The sequence below is a fragment of the Manis javanica genome, chromosome 6 (genome assembly GCF_040802235.1).
Source record: "Manis javanica isolate MJ-LG chromosome 6, MJ_LKY, whole genome shotgun sequence".
Lineage (NCBI taxonomy): Eukaryota > Metazoa > Chordata > Mammalia > Pholidota > Manidae > Manis > Manis javanica.
Window position 1 is genome coordinate 51103765 of NC_133161.1, and position 19447 is coordinate 51123211.

General features: G+C 35.6%; 1 protein-coding gene across 4 annotated transcripts in view; it reads right to left on the reverse strand.

Annotated features, from left to right (window-relative positions):
- STK31 (serine/threonine kinase 31) overlaps positions 1-19447 on the reverse strand; it is a 110928-nt gene that overhangs the window by 76646 nt on the left and 14835 nt on the right. For all 4 annotated transcript variants that reach the window (XM_073238695.1, XM_073238693.1, XM_073238696.1 and 1 more), the window contains 3 exons: positions 17892-18250; positions 16596-16770; positions 5962-6077 (listed from right to left, as the gene is read on the reverse strand). In XM_073238695.1, the coding sequence (XP_073094796.1) occupies positions 5962-6077; positions 16596-16770; positions 17892-18250 (650 nt within the window). The remainder of the gene's footprint in view (positions 1-5961; positions 6078-16595; positions 16771-17891; positions 18251-19447) is intronic.

The window sequence follows — 19447 nt, forward strand, 5'->3', positions numbered from 1 at the left end:
AGAAAAACATTCAAGAACTCAGGAACAAATTTACGATGGAGATCCAATCATTGAAGAACACAATGGAGGGTATTAAAAGAAGACTAGATTTGGTGGAGGAGACAATACACAAAATAGAGAAGAGAAGAAGAGAGAAATAGAAAGTGTCTTTGAGGAAGCAATTGCTGAAAACTTCCCCAATGGGGGAAGGAGATAGTCTCTCAGGCCATGGACGTACACAGATCTCCCAACACAAGGGACCCAAGGAGGACAATACCAAGACATATAATAATTAAAATGGCAAAGATCAAGGATAAGGACAGACTATTAAAAGCAGCAAAAGAGAGAAATAAGATCACATACAAAGGAAAACCCATCAGACTATCATCAGACTTCTCAACAGAAACCCGACATGCAAGAAGGGAGTGGCATGATATATTTAATGCAATAAAACAGAAGGGCCTTGAACCATGAATACTTTATCTGACAAGATTATCATTTAAATTTGAAGGAGGGATTAAACAATTTCCAGATAAGCAAAACCCGAGAAAATTTAGCTCCCACAAACCATCTCTACAGTGCATTTTGGAGGGACTGCTATAGATGGAAGTGTTCCTAAGGTTAAATAACTGTCACCAGAGGTAATAAAAAGGGACCAATAAAGCATACAGAATATAGTACATAATAAATAAAGAATGGAGGAGGAAGAAAAGGAGGGGGGAAAAAAAGAACCTTCAGATTGTGTTTGTAAAAGCATAGTAAGTGAGTTAAGTTAGACTCTTAGACAGTAAGGAAGTTAACCTTGAACCTGTGGTAACCACAAATCTAAAGCCTGCTATGGTAATAAGTACATACCTATCAATAATCACGCTAAATGTAAATGGTCTGAATGCACCACTCAAAAGACATAGAGTCACTGAATGGATAAGAAAAACAAGACTGAACTATATGCTGCCTACAAGAGACTCACTTCAAACACAAAGACATACACAGACTAAAAGTCAAGGGATAGAAGAAGATATTACATGCAACTAATAGGGAGAAAAAAGCAGGAGTTGCAGTACTTGTATCAGACAAAATAGACTTCAAAACAAAGAAAGTCACAAGAGACAAAGAAGGACATTAGATAATGATAAAGGGGTCAATTCAACAAGAGGATATAACCATTATAAATATCTATGTACCCAACACAGGAGCACCTACATATGTGAAAAAAATACTAACTGAATTAAAAGGGAAAATAGAATGTAATGCATTCATTCTAGGAGACTTCATTGCACTCATTCCAAAGGACAGATCAGACAGAAAATAACTAAGGAGACAGAGGCATTGAACAACAGATTAGAAAAGATGGACCGAATAGACATCTACAGAACTCTCCACTGAAAAGCAGCAGGATACACGTTCTTTTCAAGTGCACACAGAACATTTTCCAGAATAGACCACATACTAGGCCACAAAAAGAGCCTCATTAAATTCAAGAAAATTGAAATTGTACCAACCAACTTCTCAGATCACAAGGGTATAAAACTAGAAATAAATTGTACAAAGAAAACAATAAGGCTCACAAACACATGGAGGCCTAACAACACGCTCCTAAATAATCAATGGATCAATGACCAAATTAATACAGAGATCAAGCAATATATGAAAACAACAGCACAATGCCCCAACTTCTGTGAGATGCAGTGAAGGCAGTTTTAAGAGGGAAATATATAGCAATCCAGGCCTATTTAAGAAGGAAGAAAATCTGAAATGAATACTCTAAATACACAATTATTGAAACTGGAAAAAGAAGAATGAATGAAGCCCAAAGTCAGCAGGAGGAGGGACATAATAAATATCTGAGAAGAAATAAATAAAGCTGAGAAGAATAAAACAATAGAAAAAATTAATGAAACCAAGAGCTGGTTCTTTGAGAAAATAAACAAAGTAGATAAACCCCGAGCCAGACTTACTAAGAAAAAAAGAGAATCTACACACGTGAACAGAATCAGAAATGAGAAAGGAAAAATCACATCAGACACCACAGAAATACAAAGAATTATTAGAGAATACTATGAAAATCTATATGTTAATAAACTGGATAACCTAGAAGAAATGGACAACATTCTAGAAAAATACAACCTTCCAAGAATGACCCAGGAAAAAACAGAAAATCCAGAGACCAATTACCAGCAATGAAATTGAATTGGTAATCAAAAAGCTACACAAGAACAAAATGCCTGGATGAGATAGATTCACCACTGAATTTTATCACACAAAATACCCATTCTCCTTAAAGTTTAACAAAAAATAAAAGAGGAGGGAATACTTCCAAACTCATTCTGTGAATCCAGCATCACTCTAATACCAAAAAGAGGGAAACCTTTTCCAGAATTGACCACATACTAGGCCCCAAAAAAAGCCCCAGGAAAAGACACCACAAAAAAGAAAACTATAGACCAATATCCCTGGTGAACATAGATGCAAAAATACTAAACAAAATTTAAGCAAACCAAATTCAAAAATATATCAAGAGGATCATACACCATGACCAAGTGGGACTCATCCCAGGGATGCAAGGATGGTACAACACTCAGAAATCCATCAACATCATCCACCACATCTACAAAAGGACAAAAACCACATAATCATTTTCATAGATGCTGAAAAAGCATTTGACAAAATTCAACACCCATTCATGATAAAAACTCTCAACAAAATGGGCATAGAGGGCAAGTACCTCAAAATACTAAAGGCCAGATATGACAAACCCACAGCCAACATCATACATAACAGTGAGAAGCTGAAAGGTTTCCTCTAAGATCAGGAACAAGACAAGGATGCCCACTCTTCCTGCTTTTAGTCAACATAGTGCTGGAGGTCCTAGCCATGGCAATCAGACAACACAAAGAAATAAAAGACATCCAGATTGGTAAAGAAGAATTCAAATTGTCCCTGTTTGCAGATGACATGATATTGTAAATGGAAAACCCTAAAGAATCCATTCCATAACTACTAAATCTGATATCTGAATTCAGCAAAGTTGCAAGATACAAAATTAATACACAGAAATCTGTTGCATTCCTATATACTAACAATGAACTAGCAGAAAGAGAAATCAGGAAAACAATTCCATTCACATTGCATCAAAAAGAATAAAATACCTAGGAATAAACCTAACCAAGGAAAGGAAAGACCTATACCCTGAAAACTACAAGACACTCTTAAGAGAAATTAAAGAGGACACTAATAAATAGAAATTCATCTCATACTCCTGGGGTAGGAAAAATTAATATTGTTAACATGGCCATCCTGCCTAAAGCAATCTACAGATTCAATGCAATCCTTATCAAAATACCAATAGCATTCTTCAACGAACTGGAACAAATAGTTCTAAAATTCATATGGAACCACAAAAGACCCCAAATAGCCAAAGCAATCCTGAGAAAGAAGAATAAAGCATGGGGGATCTTGCTTACCAACTTCAAGCTCTATCTACTACAAAGCCACAGTAATCAAGACAATTTGGTACTGGCACAAGAACAGACCCCCATAGACCATTGAAACAGAATAAAGAGTCCAGATATTAACCCAAGAATATATGGCCAATTAATATACAATAAAGGAGCCATGGATATACAATGGGGAAATGACAGCCTCTTCAACAGCTGGTGTTGGTAATACTGGATAGCTACATGTAAGAGAATGAAACTGGATTACTGTCTAACTCCATACACAAAAGTAAACTCGAAATGGATCACAAACCTGAATGTAAGTCATAAAACCATTAAACTCTTAGAAGAAAATATAAGCAAAACTCTCTTGAATATAAACATGAGCAACTTCTTCATGAACATGTCTCCCCAAGCAAGGGAAACAAAAGCAAAAATGAACAAGTGGGACTACATCATACTAAAAAGCTTCTGCACAGCAAAGATACCATCAGTAGAACAAAAAGGCATCCTATAGTATGGAAGAATATATTAAAAAATGACATATCCAATAAAGGATTGACATCAAAATATATAAAGACCTCACAAACCTCAATAAGCAAAAAACAAATGACCCAATTAAAAAATGGGCAGAGGACATGAACAGAAACTTCTCCAATGAAGAAATTCAGATGGCTAGCAGGCACTTGAAGAGATGCTCCACATCGCTAATCATCAGAGAAATGCAAATTAAAAACACCAGTTAGGATAACCACTATCCAAAAGACAAACAACAACAAATGCTGATGAGGATGTGGAGAAACGGGAATCCTCCTATGCTGCCAGTGGGAATGTAAATTAGTTCAACCATTGTGGAAAGCAGTATGGAGATTACTCAAAAAACTCAAAACAGAAATACCATTTGACCCAGGAATTCCACTCCTAGGAATTTGCCCAAAGAATACAGGATCCCAGACTCAAAGAGACATATGCACCCCTATGTTTATTGCAGCACTAGTTACAAAAGCCAAGAAATGGAAGCAACCTAAGTGTCCATCAGTAGATGAATGGATAAAGAAGATGTGGTACATATACACAATGGAATATTATTCAGCCGTAAGAAGAAAACAAATCCTACCATTTGCAACCACATGAATGGAGCTAGAGGGTATTATGCTCAGTGAAATTAGCCAGGCAGAGAAAGACAAGTATCAAATGATTTCACTCATCTGTGGAGTCTAAACACAAAGCAAAAACTGTAGGAACAAAACAGCAGCAGACTCACAGAACCCAAGAATGGACTAACAGTTACCAAAGGGAAAGGGACTGGGGAGGATGGGTAGGAAGGGAGGGATAAGGGGAAAAAGGGGCATTGTGATTAGCACACATAATGTAGGCGGGGGGCATGGAGAAGGCAGTGCAACACAAAGACAAGTAGTAATTCTATAGCATCTTACTATGCTGATGGACAGTGACTGTAATGGAGTATGTGGTGGGTACTCATTAATGGGGGGCATCTAGTAACCACAATGTTGTTCATATAAGTGTATATTAATGATACCAAAAAATAAATAATTAATTAATTAATTAAAAAATAAAAAAGCAATTAGAGAAGCAGACCAACTAGCAAAACAAACAAGGCCTGTCCATATGCTTTTATCTGGCTTCCAACTGGACTGCCCCATTCTAACAGCACATCATTTCATCAAATATGGATTAAATATATTTTAATTTCTGCCTCACAGCTTTGCCAGTGTAGACACTTGACTTTCAGTACTGCATCAGAAGCTTATTAACCTCTGGAGAGACCAAATTACTCAAAGTATTTGGACACTTATAAACTAGATGCCAATTGACCGGGTTATACTGAAGAACATAAATTTCCATTGGACAAAAGAACATGCAGTGTTAACTCATGGCAATCTTCTTAGCATTTCAAAGTACATGAGAAAATGAATTACTGTTTAAATACTGTGTGTAGCATAAAAAGGGAACTAAGTTGTTTTAAGAACTATTTTTTCCACATTTCAGAAAAGGCTGAAAATTATCCCTAGCCAACAATAAAGCACCCTCTATCAAGATAAAAATACCTACATAATTCATATACAGAGTCTAAGAAATGCTTAATAAACTCTGCACAAGACTTATTAACCAATTTCTTCTCTTTTCTTCTAACACCATGAAGACCACATATTTCTTTTTTCATACAGGGTATAATTTAGATTACTGAAATCTTTAGTTTCAGTATAGGCCTGAAAATAACCCCAAGCAAAACAACCAGACATAGTAGTTTCTCATCAAACTACCACTTAACAAGTTGTGTTCATTTTTTAATTTCACTCTTGTGGAAGACTTTAGGACACTATAATTCCACATAGTATCAACAAAACACTGACAAACATGCTATAAAATTTGTCTCAGGAGTAATTATTTTTACTTGCTCTCTTTAAAATTATAAAAATTAAATGACGACGTTTGAAAGCAAAAATAGTGGGCAATTTAAACCATCACCAACTAATTAGCATTAATTTTAAATTATTGTTCTCAAAACTATGCTTCTACTTACCTAGTTTCTTTTAGTATTTCAACCTTAGCGGCCAGATTTTTCATTCTGGTACCTACACAAGTCTTCAGAGTACTTTCTAAATGTTTAGTCAAGTCCATGGTAGTTGCTTTCTCTTGCTGAAACAAACAACAAGCAGTGAGACCCAAATAGGAAATTATATTTCTACTGTTATTTAAATGTTAAAGGTTAAAAAATGGTAGGCCACAGGATAAACAGTAATTCCCCTACTAACTGGGATCTGAGAAAGATAATCTAATCTATTTCAGCCTTCTGCCTTCACCCAAATTAAAGACTCTTGTATTTCATCCTAATTAGAAGCCAAATAGAAACTTTCACATAGTGTATGTCTTAACACTTCATTTCTAAAAAGATAAAAAATCCCTGTAGAGGGCCTGTCCACCACTCTGCAGACCAGTCGAGAAATAAAAGCCTGCAGGCCTCAGGAAAAAAAAAATCCCCATAGAAATCAAATGATCATCAATGACAATGTTTTCTGATGAAGACTTACAACATTCTGCATTACAAAAGAATCAAAAAACATAATTTCCTTAATCCAAGCTAAACTCCCTGATTCTGAGTGGTATGTCAAATATATGTCTACTAATGATTATCCAAAATTATGTATGCAGCAGAAATGTGGTTAAAGACCTGACCATTTTATTCCAATTATACTACAAATCAGATTATTACATAGGTAAAAGAACTTTTACACAGTATTTAAACATGCTCTCCAATCCTCACATTCTCTCTTCAGTTAAATAAAAAGAGAGAACCACCATACACCGAATTCTTATTAACAGCAGGCTACATTCAAGTATGCATATGCCTTCTGCTCCCATTTGTTGAGCTAGAATGACCAGGAAGAAAACAGTTATGTTTGTTTTTAATCTGTTTATACCCACTGTAACTGTTATGATAAATACTAAGAAATAAATTATATAAATCTAAGAAATAAATGTGGGTAAATGAAAAGTTGTTGAATCTTTGAAAATGTCATTTTAATACATTGCAAAGACTTCATAAAAGCAACTTTTAATACAAATTGCTAATGTATTACATGTGGTTGAGAACTATAAAAGAATATATGAGGAAAAGAATCATTAAAGTCTAAAAGAACTGTGAACTTAGATTGTTTCTCAAATGCCATGAACTTATTAATCCACTTGTAAACAAAACTGGAAATCAGATGACAAATAATGAGTTAGGTTTTTAAGACAAATAGAAAAGATGGCAAACTTAAACCCAACCATATCAGTAATTATATTAAATGAAAATTAGCTAAGAACTCCAATTACAAGATATGACATTATCAATCTGAATGAAAAAGCTTAGACTCAACTACAGGCTCCTTATAGAAATCACTTATCAAATATAAAAAGACAGATGAAAATCAAAGGATAGAAAAGATATAACATGTAAATATGGCTATATTAATACCAGGCAATGAGGATTTCAGTACAGGGAGCACTTCCAACAATAAACAGAGATGTTTCATAAAAACAAGTGAGTCTATTCATCAGGAAGACACAATAATTCTAAATGTGCATGTACCTAATAACAGATCAAAACACAAGTAAAATCTGACAAAACAAAAGGAAGATACAGACAAAAAAACACAACAACATGTGGAGATTTCAATACTTCCCTCTCAGTGACTATTTAACAAGTAGATAGACAATTAGGTGGCAAAGATCAAGCATAAGGACAGACTGTTAAAAGCAGCCAGAGACAGAAATAAAGTCACAGACAAAGGAAAGCCCAGCAGGCTAACATCAGACTTCCCAGCAGAAACCTTACAGGCCAGAAGAGAGTGGCATGATGTATTTAATGCAAAAAGCAGAAGGGCCTGGAACCAAGATTATTTTATCTGGCGAGATTATCATTTAAATTTGAAGGAGGGATTAAACAATTTCCAGATAAGCAAAAACTGAGAGAATTTACCTCCCACAAACCATCTCTGCAGTCTATTTTGGAGGGACTGCTATAGATGGAAGTGTTCCTAAGGTTTAATAGCTGTCACCAGTGGTAATAAAACCACAGTAAAGAAAGTAGAACAGCTAATTACTAAGCAAATGCAAAATTAAATTAACTATCCCAAAGTCAATCAAGGGATAGACAAAGAGTATAGAATATGATACCTAATATATAAAGAATGAAGGAGGAAGAAAAAGAAAGAGAAAAAGAAAAGAACCCTTAGAGTGTGTTTGTAATAGCATACTAAGTGAGTTAGGTTAGACTCTTACATAGTAAGGAAGTTAACTTTGAACCTTTGGTAACCATGAATCTAAAGTCTCCAATGGCAAAAAGTACATACCTATCAATAATCACCTTAAATGTGAATGGACTGAATGCACCAATCGAAAGACATAAAGTCACCGAATGGATAAAAAACAAGACAAATCTATATGCTGTCTACAAGAGACTCACTTAAAACCAAAGACATACACAGACTAAACGTGAAGGGATGGTAAAAGATACTGCAACCAACTAATAAAAAAAGCAGGAGTTGCAGTACTTGCATCAGACAAAATAGACGTCAAAACAAAGACAGTCACAAGAGACAAAGAAGGACATTACATAATGATAAAGGGGTCAATCCAACAAGAAGATATAACCATTATAAATATCTATGCACCCAACACAGGAGTACCTACATATGTGAAACAAATACTAACTGAATTAAAAGGGGAAATAGAGTGCAATGCATTCATTCTAGGACACTTCAACACTCCAGTCACTCTGAAGGACAGATCAACAGACAGAAAATCAGTAAGGACACAGAGGCACTGAACAACACATTAGAACAGATGGAACTAACAGACATCTACAGAACTCTACGCCCAAAAGCAACAGAATACACATTCTTCTCAAGTGCACATGGAACATTTTCAAGGATAGATCATATACTAGGACACAAAAAGAGCCTCAGTAAATTCAAAAAGATTGAAATTGTACCAACCAGTTTCTCAGACCACAAAGGTATGAAACTAGAAATAAATTATGCAAAGAAAATGAAAAATCCCACAAACACATGGAGGCTTCACAACATGCTCTTACATAACCAATGGATCAATGACCAAATAAAAACAGAGATCAAGCAATATATGAGACAAATGACAAAAATAATTCAACACTGCAAAATCTGTGGGATGCAGCCAAGGCTGTGCTAAGAGGAAAGTATATTGCAATACAGGCCTACTTTAGGAAAGAGGAACTGTCCCATATAAGCAGTCTAAACTCACAATTAATGAAACTAGAAAAATAAGAACAAATGAAGCTCAAAGTCAGTAGAAGGAGGGACATAATAAAGATTAAAGCAGAAATAAATAAAATCAAGAATAAAATAAAATGACTCAGTGAAAGCAAGAGCTGGTTCTTCAAGAAAATAAACAAAACAGATAAACCCCTAGCCAGACATATCAAGAAAGAAAGAGAGTCTACACACATAAACAGAATCAGAAATAAGAAAGGAAAAATCACGACGGACACCAAGGAAATACAAAGAATTATTAGAGAATACTATGAAAAATTATATGCTAACAAACTGGATAACTTAGAAGAAATACACAACTTTCAAGAAAAATTCAACTTTCCAAGGCTGGCCAAGGAAGAAACAGAAAATCTGAAAAGACCACTTACCAGCAACGAAATTGAACTGGTAATCAGAAAACTACCTAAGAACAAAATCCCTGAACCAGATGGCTTCACCGCTGAATTTTACTAACATTTAGTGAAGATCTAATACCCAGCCTCCTTAAAGTTTTCCTAAGAGTATAAGAAGAGGGAATACTTCCAAACTCATTCTGAGGCCAGGATCACTCTAATAACAAAACCAGTCAAAGAAACCACAAAAAAAGAAAATTACAGACCAATATCCCTGATGAACATAGATGCAAAAATACTCAACAAAATATTAGCAAATCGAATTCAAAAATACAACAAAAAGATCATCCATCATAATCAAGTAGTATTTATTCCAGGGATTCAAGGATGGTACAACATTCAAAAATCCATCAACATCATCCACCACATCAACAAAAAGGACAAAAACCACACAATCTTCTCCAAAGATGCTGAAAGACCATTTGACAAAATTCAATACCCATTCATGATAGAAACTCTCAACAAATGGGTATAGAGGGCGAGTACCTCAACATACTAAAGGCCAGATATGACAAACTCACAGCCAACATCATACTTAACAGTGAGAAGCTGAAAGCTTTTCCTGTAAGATTGGGAACAAGACAAGGAAGCCCACTTTCCCCACTTCTATTCAACATAGTACTGGAGGTCCTAGCCATGGCAATCAGACAACACAAAGAAATAAAAGACATCCAGATTGGCAAGAAAGAAGTTAAACTATCCCTTTTTGCAGATGACATGATATAATACATGGAAAACCCTAAAGAATCCACTCCATAACTACTAAATCTGATATCTGAATTCAGCAAAGTTGCAGGATACAAAATTAATACACAGAAATCTGTTGCATTCCTATACACTAACAATGAACTAGCAGAAAGAGAAATCAGGAAAACAATTCCATTCACATTGCATCAAAAAGAATAAAATACCTAGGAATAAACCTAACCAAGGAAAGGAAAGACCTATACCCTGAAAACTACAAGACACTCTTAAGAGAAATTAAAGAGGACACTAATAAATAGAAATTCATCTCATGCTCCTGGGGTAGGAAAAATTAATATTGTTAACATGGCCATCCTGCCTAAAGCAATCTATAGATTCAATGCAATCCTTATCAAAATACCAATAGCATTCTTCAACAAACTGGAACAAATAGTTCTAAAATTCATATGGAACCACAAAAGACCCCAAATAGCCAAAGCAATCCTGAGAAAGAAGAATAAAGCATGGGGGATCTTGCTTACCAACTTCAAGCTCTATCTACTACAAAGCCACAGTAATCAAGACAATTTGGTACTGGCACAAGAACAGACCCCCATAGACCATTGAAACAGAATAAAGAGTCCAGATATTAACCCAAGAATATATGGCCAATTAATATACGATAAAGGAGCCATGGATATACAATGGGGAAATGACAGCCTCTTCAACAGCTGGTGTTGGCAATACTGGATAGCTACATGCAAGAGAATGAAACTGGATTAATGTATAACCCCATGCACAAAAGTAAACTCGAAATAGATTAAAGACTTGAATGTAAGTCTTGAAACCATAAAACTCTTCGAAGACAATATAAGCAAACATCTCGTGAATATAAGCATGAGCAACTTCTTCCTGAACGCATCTCCTTGAGCAAGGGAAACAAAAGCAAAATTGAACTCACAGGACTACATCAAACTAAAAAGTTTCTGTATGGCAAAGTACACCATCAACAGAACAAAAAGGCATCCTACAGTATGGGAGAATATATTTGTAAATGACATATCCGACAAGCAGTTAACATCCAAAATATATGAAGAACTTATATGCCTCAACACCCAAAAAGCAAATAACCCAATTAACAAATGGGCAGAGGATATGAAGAGACAGTTTTCCAAAGAAGATATTCAGATGGCTAACAGACACATGAAAAGATGCTCCACATCACTAATCATCAGGGAAATGCAAATTAAAACCACAATGAGATATCACCTTATACCAGTAAGGATGGCCAGCATCGAAAAGGCTAAGAATAACAAATGCTGGTGAGGATGCAGAGAAACGGGAACCCTCCTCCACTGTTAGTGGGAATGTAAGCTAGTTCAACCATTGTGGAAAGCAATATGGAGGTTCCTCAAAAAACTAAAAATAGAAATACCATTTGACCTGGGAATACCACTCCTTGGAATTTACCCAAAGAATACAAGTTCTCAGATTCAAAAAAACATATGCACCCTTATGTTTATCACAGCACTTTTTACAACAGCCAAGATATGGAAGCAACCTAAGTGCCCATCAGTAGATGAATGGGTAAAGAAGAGGTGGTACATATACACAGTGGAATACTATTTGGCCATAAGAAAGAAACACATCCTACCATTTGCAACAACATGGATGGAGCTGGAGGACATTAAGCTCAGTGAAATAAGCCAGGCGGAGAAAGACAAATGCCAAATTATTTCCCTCATTTGTGGAGTATAAAAATGAAGCAAAACTGAAGGAACATAATAGCTTCAGACTCAGAGACTCCAAGAATGAACTAGTGGTTACCAAAGGGGAGGGGTGTGGGAGGGCGGGTGGGGAGGGAGGGAGAAGGGAATTGAGCGGTATTATGTTTAGTACACATGGTGTGGGGGATCACGGGGAGAACAGTGTAGCACAGAGAAGGCACATAATGGATCTGTGACATCTTTCTACACTAATGGACAGTGACTGCATTGGGGTATGGGTGCAGACTTGATAATATGGGTAAATGTAGTAACCATTGTTTTTTCATGTGAAACGTTCATAAGAGTGTATATCAATCACACCTTAATAAAAAATAAAAAATAAAAAATTCCACTCCTGCAACTAGGTTAGATAGTAAGTCTTGATTTGCTGGAGCAAGACTCCATTCCGGGCCAGCTGTTTCTTTTTTTAAGTGTGTAAAATTGTACTTTGATCTCAAGGGTCTAAACCATAAGGTTAACTGTAATTGTCAAATGCTTGATTGGATGTAGATTTACATGTGTGTTATTTTGTGCCAATTTATGAAAAAAATTTTCATAATCCCAACATAGACAATGGCTTTAAAAAATTAACATGAAGGGTTTATGAAGATGTGACATTTAATCCAGTCCTTGTTTGGTCATGTTCAATTCAGGGAGCTTTCCTTTCTTCCTCTTCTCTCGGCTCTGCTCCCTTCCTTCCTTCTTTTGTTTGTTTTTGAATTTAAGTTTTGCCAATATTTCTAGAACTTTCTGTCAGTAGAAGTTGCATTGGTAGTGTTTTGACCATCACAACGTTACACTGAAAGGCAAGATGGGATTTGGTGCTACAGTAAAATGTCATGCAGGACACTCTTGTCTCACTCTGCCTGCAGCCCCTCCCTGAGCATCTGCTGTAGGACATGGCCACGGGAACACCACCTCAAGAGTTCCTGTCTTCACAGTTCACCTCTGGCAGGCTCAGTGGGAAGAAGCTATGTGGTTTACTTTAATTTCAAAGTACTTGCATTTCTGCTTGCAGTACAATAAACCACGTTAGTTCAGCATTGTGGGTAAAATTGTAATGTTTCCAGAATACCTCACCTGGCTTTAGTATATCTGCATATCAACAAGTGCTCAAGGGTGGAGAGAAGTATGACTTCAGTGCATTTGCACCATTCCTCAGGGATGGAGAGAAGTTCATCTCCATATCAATGGGTGATTACCTGGGCAACTGAGGGCTTATCTGTACCTGAGAGGTGAGGGGGAAGGGCAGGTTTTGCTTCTACCAGAGCAGGAAAGAGATGGCCTTGGACTGAAGTTTGTAAGTAATAAATAGATTTTAAACTTTAAAAAAAACAAACAAACAGGGGATTAAAAATGGATATGAATTTCCATCTAAAGGAACTAGAAAAGCAAATTAAAGTAGAAAAAAGGAAATCATAAAGAAATCAATAAAATAGAAAATGGACAAATAAAGAAAAAAATCAACAGAGCCAAAACTTAGTTCTCTGAAAACATTAAGGGCTTTTAGTTTCTCATCCAGCATGTAAGAAGCTAACAGCAAGTAAACATCCATTCTAAAAAGTAAAAACCTGAGCAAACTGAAAAATAAACAATTCTTAGATTTTAAGAGAGCTAACTGCTGCCCCCAAAACTGGGAGACTGGCAAAAAGATGAATAACAATTTTCTGAAGCAGCAACCTCCCAGGGAACCAGTCTCAAGTAGGGACACCTCAACTGTAAATGACAAATTGCTGAAGGTTCAGAGTGAACAACTCTGTCTTAAAAACTCCAGGGGGACCCAGTCATCAAGATGCTCCCACATTTCTTGTTTTACCTCCTGGATCTCTACCAGGTTCTCACAGTTAATATAAGAGAAAAATCTCAAGCTTCCAGCAGAGGGATGGGAAAAGAACAATTGTGAAACAGGCCACAGCACTCACTCTTTCTCTTAACATCTTCCCTCAGAGGAAACTTTAAACTGAGACTAACCTGCTGGGTCTTATCAGAACCTAACCTAGAGAAAGGGAAATACCCAACTCCAGCCCATTCTAGCCATCCTGTCCTACCTAAGGAGGTTGGGGAGAATAAGAAGCATGTGTGAAGTTCACAGTCTATGGTCATAGGCTCACTAAGAGACTTCTCTGTCTTCTTGCACTGTAAAATGCTTCTCTCCCCACAAACTTTATCAACCGCATTACTAAAGGCCTATTTATAGCAGTACTTTTAACTCACTACAGCGTGCCCATCTATCAAGAAAAAAATTACAAGACATATAAAGTCAAAAACACAGAAGAGATAAAGCAAGCATCAGAATCAGACTCAGGTACAGCAAGGGTGCTGGAATTATCAGACCCGCAATTTAAACTTGAAGATTAATAGGCCAGGGGCTATAATAAATAAAGTAGACAACATGAAAAACAGATGGGCAACATAAGCAAGGACATGGAAATTCTAAGAAACAAAAAAGAAATACTAGAGATCAAAAACACTGTAGCAGAAATGGACAATGCTTTTGATGGGTTTATCAGTAGATTCAACATAGATGGAAAAAAATCTCTATAATCCAAGACATATGAATTCATATGTCCACAGAAAGACTTTCATAAGGATATTAAGTGGCTTTACTCTTAATGGTCAATAACTGGAAAGGAGCCAAATGCCCATCAACAGGAAAATTGGCAAACAAACTGGTATACTGATACAGTAGAATACTACTCAGCAATAAAAACAAACAAACAGATATACACAACATAGATAAATCTCACAGACTTTAATGAAGCCAGACACAACAGAGTATATATCAGAGGATTTTATCTATATGAAATATGGGACCAGGTGATACAAATCAGAATAGTGGTTGCGCTGGCAAGGAGGAAGAGAGGATAGGCTGGAAAGAGGCCCCAAGGAACTTTCTGTGGTTGAAGAAAATTTTTCGTATCTTCCTTCAGTAGGTAAAGCAGATGGCCTGTAATCCATTTACTCTATCCATGGAAGGGCACAGGGGCATACCCCCAGAGAAGAGAATAAAAGAGAGGTGAGTAGTCTAATCTCCTTGTCAACTAGATGCTAAAGAAAACACAACATTTTCTAAGAGTAAGAGACATTATCTCTAAAGTGCCCTTAGCAGGATGACCATGGACAAAGGATTAGTTTTAGTTCATAGAAACCAAGATTTATAGATTTATAAGGTACACTGGAGAATGTCTCATGCATTTAAGAGCTGGACATTGAATTCAGTTACCAATAATCAATGATTTAATCAATCAGGTCAATGCAATTAAACCTTGACTAAAAAAAAAACTCAGAATGAGGTTTTAGGAAGCTTCCAGATTGGTGAACAAATAAATCCCTGTGGTGGGAGAGTGGTAGGCCAAGAGATCCCCTAACCTCACCTCCACCCCCATAACTTCCCCTGGCATCACTTCTGTTTATTTGTCTTTTCCTGAGTTTTATCTTTAATACTAAAACAGCAATAATAATAATAGCATTTTCTAAGTTCTGTGAGTTGTTTTAGTGAATTACTGAACAGGGAAGGGGGAGAATTATAAGGACCTTGAGTTTATAGTCAGTCAGACAGAAGTGTGGATAACGTGGGAACCTGATTTGTGGCTGGTGTCTGAAATGGGGGAAGTCTAATGGGACTGAGTCCTTAACTTGTGGGGTCTGAGTTAATTCCTTGTATTTAATGTCAAAAAATTGATTTTAGGACATTCAGTTGATGTTGGTGAACTGGTTAGAATGATGCATCTGGTGTCAAAAAGCTACACACTTTAAAGTAATACAGTGCTATTGCAGGGTGGGGAAGGTAGATAGTGCCCTGAATGTGAGCAAACTTTGAAACCTAACTACCATGGAAGGAAATACATGGAGATAAAGGAACCTGATAAGCAATATAAGGATGCAGATTAAGCAATTAAAACATTTATCAACCAAACTGCAATGTATGGGCCTAATTGGGATCCTGGTTTGAAGAAATCAACCAGAGAAGGGCATTCATGGAACAATATGGAAAATCTGAACACTGACTGAATTTTAAGGAATTATTGCTAATTTTAATGAATACTATATACTTCTGTCTTTTTTGGAGAGCTTTTTACTACAGAGACATACTAAAACATACAGCAAAATATTATGAATGGGATTCTTTTTAAAACAACTCAGGAGTTAACAGATTTTCAAAAAAGATTGCCCATGTGTTTAGTAGTTGTAAAAACTGGATGACGGATACATAAGGATTAATTATTCAATTCTATCTCCTTTTGGAATGTTTCAAAACTTCTGTAGTTAAGTTTTAGAAAGAATGTAAAAGGAAATTATTCATCTTTCAAACAGCCAATAAAAGCCAAAGATAGATAGTTTGGAGTGTAAGACAAAAAATTAACTATCAACAAGTATGAAGAAAGAAGGAGAGAATGAGAGAGTAAGGAAAGCAAGGGAAGTGAAGGAAAAGTGTCAGAAAACTAAACAACTAAGAGCAGCTGAAATATACAGATTTCCCAGTTAGTTATTCTTTACCTTAAGCCATTGAACATACCATACCTGCAGCTCCTGAGCAGTCTGTTCTACTTTGGATTCTAATGCTTTATAATTTTCAAGGAGAACCTCCTTCTCCGTTTTAAGCTTTTCATTTTCTTCAATCAGTTTCTGGTCCTGCTTAATTTTTGCCAGGCTGACATTAGACCCTAAGTTAAAGTCACCAACAGCCAAACTTTCCCTGTTAAAAACAAATTAACTCATTTTAAAAACCAAACTGAATGAGGCTGGTAGAGATCAAAAATCTAAATTAAGTTATCTTGGGCTTTTTATACCATAATATATCTTGAAGTTGATTTTGGAAACTAATCTAAAACCTTTGCCTAGTTCAATACTTAAAAATACTTTAATGCAAACTAGATTTATAACTGAAGTCATACTCCAAAACAATGCCTCCAACTCTCAAAGAAAATATATTTCAACTTCCTCTTTGTATTATCAACCCCAGGAAATATAGTAAAAACCATTTCTATATCAGTTCCAATTCCTCCTCCCTCATCACTCCCATTCCACATGACAGTTTAGTTCCTAAAGCACTAATAAGATCCCAACAGCTTAATCACCCAAGACATGACATCATGCCTTGGATCATGATACAGAAGTATATGAATGATTTGGTACTTACAAACATCAAATCTGCCTTTCTGCTTTAACTTTATAATTCAAAATTATCTAAAAAGTGAACTCCTTTTGCAATAATGAATTTCCATCACAGTAAGTTTTCACAGGAAGAATAAAGAACCTCACTTTTGTTAAAAAGGAAAGACAATTCCCTGAAACTCCTTTAAGTATTAAGGCCACAGAAAAACCTCAAAGTTTATTTGAAATTCTGACTCTGCCTGGGTAACTCAGATTTAGGAGTAAATTTTTATTTTTGATAAATGTATTCAAAAGAGATGGCATAATAGTGATGCTCTAACATATTTCTATGTGGCAGATAGCAATCTCACTGGTGGGGGTGAGGATTTAATAATATGGGTAACAAACCACTGTGTTGTATATTTGAAACCAATATAAGATTGTGTATCAAGAATACTTGAATAAAAAAGAGTTGGCATGAAGACTTGGTATGTGAATTTTAAACAATTCAGGAATATTTTTCTTTCAAAATGGCTTTTAATGAAAATATTCCTGCTACAGCAGAGAGGAATGCATGTTTGAGAAAAACAGAAATAATCAGTAGCATTACTTGAAATCACTGACATAGTTAAGGACTCCAAAAACATAAGCCTTGACTTCTACTGTGACAAGGGCTTCTACCACAAGTTACAAATTAGGTAAGATTAAAAACCACAGACTTACTTTGGAAATGTCACATGATTTCCTGCATCATTTTCATTCTTCAGGTTAAGAGCCAGCCTCCCATTTAAGTGCTCCTTTGGCCCACTGAAGTTTGACTGGTTTGATCTATGCCCCCACAAAGGAATGGGGTTTTTGAGGTTCCTGAGAACAAGCTGACCAGTATTTGATTTTTTTTCCTCACAGGTGTTAGTGATGGAAGTGAGTTTGCATTTTTCTGCAAATCCTTTCTTAGCCACCTCTTCCCCTATATCCACACTGCCATACTCAGCCTGAGCAATAACTGTTCCATCTTGATAGGTTGCTTTAATTCTCATTTTTATTTCCTTTTCAAAAATTAAGCTCCCCAAAAAGGTTCTGCCCTAAGAAAGACAGGGGAAAAAAAAGACATAAACCAGCTACACCAACATGTTTTTCACTTACTTTCTTTCTACCCAATTTTTCTAACAATTTCTTCAATCTGAAATCTCTACAGAAATGGTCTTACCATCTTGTTGGCTATATGCAAATATACTGCTTTATGTGTATGAATATATTCTAATTACATACTAAAATCTTCCTTTCCAGAAGCAGAGCTAATACCTATATAGGCAGCCATGTTTATAAATTGTTAAATGTGTACCAATAAAATACTCTAGAATAATTTTTTTAACCAGGCATATTGTGTTGACCATTTTTGCCCCAACTAAATGAAATGTTATCCCAAGGAGCTACAGCAAATAAAAATGAATTTTGTTATCTAGAAAAAAGTACTCAAACTCAACAGAACTTTAAAAATAGTTTTACGGGCAGAATCAGATACTCTGGTTTTAAAGTAAGACAAGGGCAAGAGCAAAAAACAGAAACTCAAGAAACTCAGAATACACACATCAACAAATTTTTTAAAAATCAACAAACTGAAATTATGGACTATGAGATATTAGAAATTCCTAAATTCAAAACCCTTTTAAAATGTAATTGTGTTTAAGGGAGTAGCACTTACACAACTGTCATATGAAAAGCCATATGAATAACTACGTACTTGCTAACTTTTAACTGTTGATTATCCATTCATAGCACTGAGCACAAATACTTGGAAGATACCGTGAAATTTAATTTTAATAAGAACTTGCTTACATGTGCAGAAAATTTGAATTCCCAAAATTACTTTGATATTATCAAATTTCAATTATTATTATCTTCCCAAATGTCTCTTAAGTTCCCTAATTTTCACCCTGTACTATAAATCATTTCTCAGAATATATAAAGTACAAATGTGAAACAAAAATAGGAACTTCTCAAATTTAATGGTTAATATCTTCCTTGAATAGAGACCCAGTATAATTAAATTTATGGGCCATATCTCTCTTACAGGGTGGAGCTTTATTTTTAGCTATATTCCTAATAGATATATGTGAAAAACAATACACTTATGAAAAGAAAGCAAACTAAAAAAAGGAAATCATACCAATAATAATCCAGGTAACAAGAGCATAAAGATCAAACTAAAAACATAAGTTGGGTGGGGTGAAGAATGGAAGAGGAGGAAAGGAAGAAAAAGAAAAAGAAAAATGTTTTTC